Source organism: Pongo pygmaeus, chromosome 12 (assembly GCF_028885625.2).
Source record: "Pongo pygmaeus isolate AG05252 chromosome 12, NHGRI_mPonPyg2-v2.0_pri, whole genome shotgun sequence".
Taxonomy (NCBI): Eukaryota; Metazoa; Chordata; class Mammalia; order Primates; family Hominidae; genus Pongo; species Pongo pygmaeus.
Genome location: NC_072385.2, coordinates 37691877 through 37694477, shown reverse-complemented (window position 1 = coordinate 37694477; position 2601 = coordinate 37691877). Strand labels below are relative to the sequence as shown.

At 42.0% G+C, this 2601-nt stretch overlaps 1 protein-coding gene across 1 annotated transcript; it reads left to right on the top strand.

Annotated features, from left to right (window-relative positions):
- Positions 1-373: 373 nt before the first annotated feature.
- Positions 374-2031, top strand: LOC129030698 (elongation factor 1-alpha 1-like). Its single transcript, XM_054476330.2, is given in 1 exon segment — positions 374-2031. A coding segment is annotated over 1 exon segment (1374 nt). The 5' UTR covers positions 374-420; the 3' UTR covers positions 1795-2031.
- Positions 2032-2601: the final 570 nt, after the last annotated feature.

The following is a 2601-nucleotide window of genomic DNA, read 5'->3' as shown; positions in this document are numbered from 1 at the left end:
AGACTAAGTCTGATCAAATGTCTATCTATCAACCTATAGGAGCAGGGAACAGAGGAATGTGCTTAAAATTCCATGTGGATAAAATAAACAAAATCCAGACTGTGCGAAAACCTACACCCTACCCAGTTTCTTCAACAGAAAAAAAAAATGATGTAGAGGAATTTAAGAGTGAAGATCAAAAGGTGGGCTTCATTTAGTCCTCAATTTAATAAACTTTAAAAAATTAAATATCCAATTAGGGAAATGTGAAAATACTGAATATGGGATGATATTCAGGAATTATTGCTAGGTTTTTTGATATAATGATGTTATGATTAGGTAGCTGTAATACTTTTAAATATATTTGAAAATTCGCTTTTTTTTCACAACGGGTTTGCCGCCAGAACACAGGTGTCGTGAAAACTACCCCTAAAAGCCAAAATGGGAAAAGAAATGGCTCATATCAACATTGTCGTCATTGGACATGTAGATTCGGGCAAGTCCACCACTACTGGCCATCTGATCTACAAAGGCGGTGGCATTGACAAAAGAACCATTGAAAAATTTGAGAAGGAGGCTGCTGAGATGGGAAAGGGCTCCTTCAAGTATGCCTGGGTCTTGGATAAACTGAAAGCTGAGTGTGAACATGGTATCACCATTGATATCTCCTTGTGGAAATTTGAGACCAGCAAGTACTGTGTGACTATCATTGATGCCCCAGGACACAGAGACTTCATCAAAAACATGATTACAGGGACATCTCAGGCTGACTGTGCTGTCCTGATTGTTGCTGCTGGTGTTGGTGAATTTGAAGCTGGTATCTCCAAGAATGGGCAGACCCGAGAGCATGCCCTTCTGGCTTACACACTGGGTGTGAAACAACTAATTGTTGGTGTTAACAAAATGGATTCTACTGAGCCACCCTACAGCCAGAAGAGATATGAGGAAATTGTTAAGGAAGTCAGCACTTACATTAAGAAAATTGGCTACAACCCCAACACAGTAGCATTTGTGACAATTTCTGGTTGAAATGGTGACAACATGCTGGAGCCAAGTGCTAACATGCCTTGGTTCAAGGGATGGAAGGTCACCCCTAAGGATGGCAGTGCCAGTGGAACCATGCTGCTTGAGGCTCTGGACTGCATCCTACCACCAATTCATCCAACTGACAAGCCCTTGCGCCTGTCTCTCCAGGATGTCTACAAAATTGGTGGTATTGGTACTGTTCCTGTTGGCCGAGTGGAGACTGGGGTTCTCAAACCCAGTATGGTGGTCACCTTTGCTCCAGTCAACGTTACAACAGAAGTAAAATCTGTCAAAATGCACCAAGAAGCTTTCAGTGAAGCTCTTCCTGGGGACAATGTGGGCTTCAATGTCAAGGATGTTTGCTGTGGCAATGTTGCTGGTGACAGCAAAAATGACCCACCAATGAAAGCAGCTGGCTTCACTGCTCAGGTGATAATCCTCAACCATCCAGGCCAAATAAGCGCTGGCTACACCCCTGTATTGGATTGCCACAGGGCTCATATTGCATGCATGTTTGCTGAGCTGAAGAAAAAGATTGATCGCCGTTCTGGTAAAAAGCTGGAAGATGGCCCTAAATTCTTGAAGTCTGGTGATGCTGCCATTGTTGATATGGTTCCTGGTAAGCCCATGTGTGTTGAGAGCTTCTCAGACTATCCACCTTTGGGTCACTTTGCTGTTTGTGATATGAGACAGACAGTTGCGGTGGGTGTCATCAAAGCAGTGGACAAGAAGGCTGCTGGAGCTGGCAAGGTCACAAAGTCTGCCCAGAAAGCTCAGAAGGCTAAATGAATATTATCCCTAATACCTGCCACCCCACTCTTAATCAGTGGTGGAAGAACGGTCTCGGAACTGTTTGTTTCAATTGGCCATTTAAGTTTAGTAGTAAAAGACTGGTTAATGATAACAATGCATCGTAAAACCTTCAGAAGGAAAGGAGAATGTTTTGTGGACCACTTTGGTTTTCTTTTTTGTGTGTGGCAGTTTTAAATTATTAGTTTTTAAAATCAGTATTTTTTAATGGAAACAACTTGACCAAAAATTTGTCACAGAATTTTGAGACCCATTAAAAACGTTTAATGAGAAAAAATAAAGGTTGAAAAATTGTCATGACCCCAAATGTTCTTGCTTAAGGTCACCCAGATAGTAATGTAACAGTGCAACAGTGAAACAACTAACATGACTGACTCCATTTTTGTTTAAGAGGCCTTTACCCATTCCCGCACATAGGTTAGAATAATTTTAGAGCACTGAGATCACATGCAGAAACAGCAATCATGTAGTTTTTAAACTAAGTCTGGTCTTAAGGAAAGAATGCAAACAACTACTATGTCTTGTTAAAGATTTGTAAGAGCATTGTGACCTGACCACGGACAAAGAGGTTCCCCATCTCCTCCATCTGTCACTGGAGCCCAGATGTCTACAGACCTCTGTCACCTCTTGATACAAACACCCTCCTCTTCCCTATATCCTTCTCCCATAAAAATCCTGCAGCCCGCCTGGAAATTTGAAGGTGGTACTTTAGAATGCTAGTTCACCATCTTCTTGCTTTTCCTCCCACCAACATGTTCATCTCTTGTGTTTGGCTTTCAAGCAGCA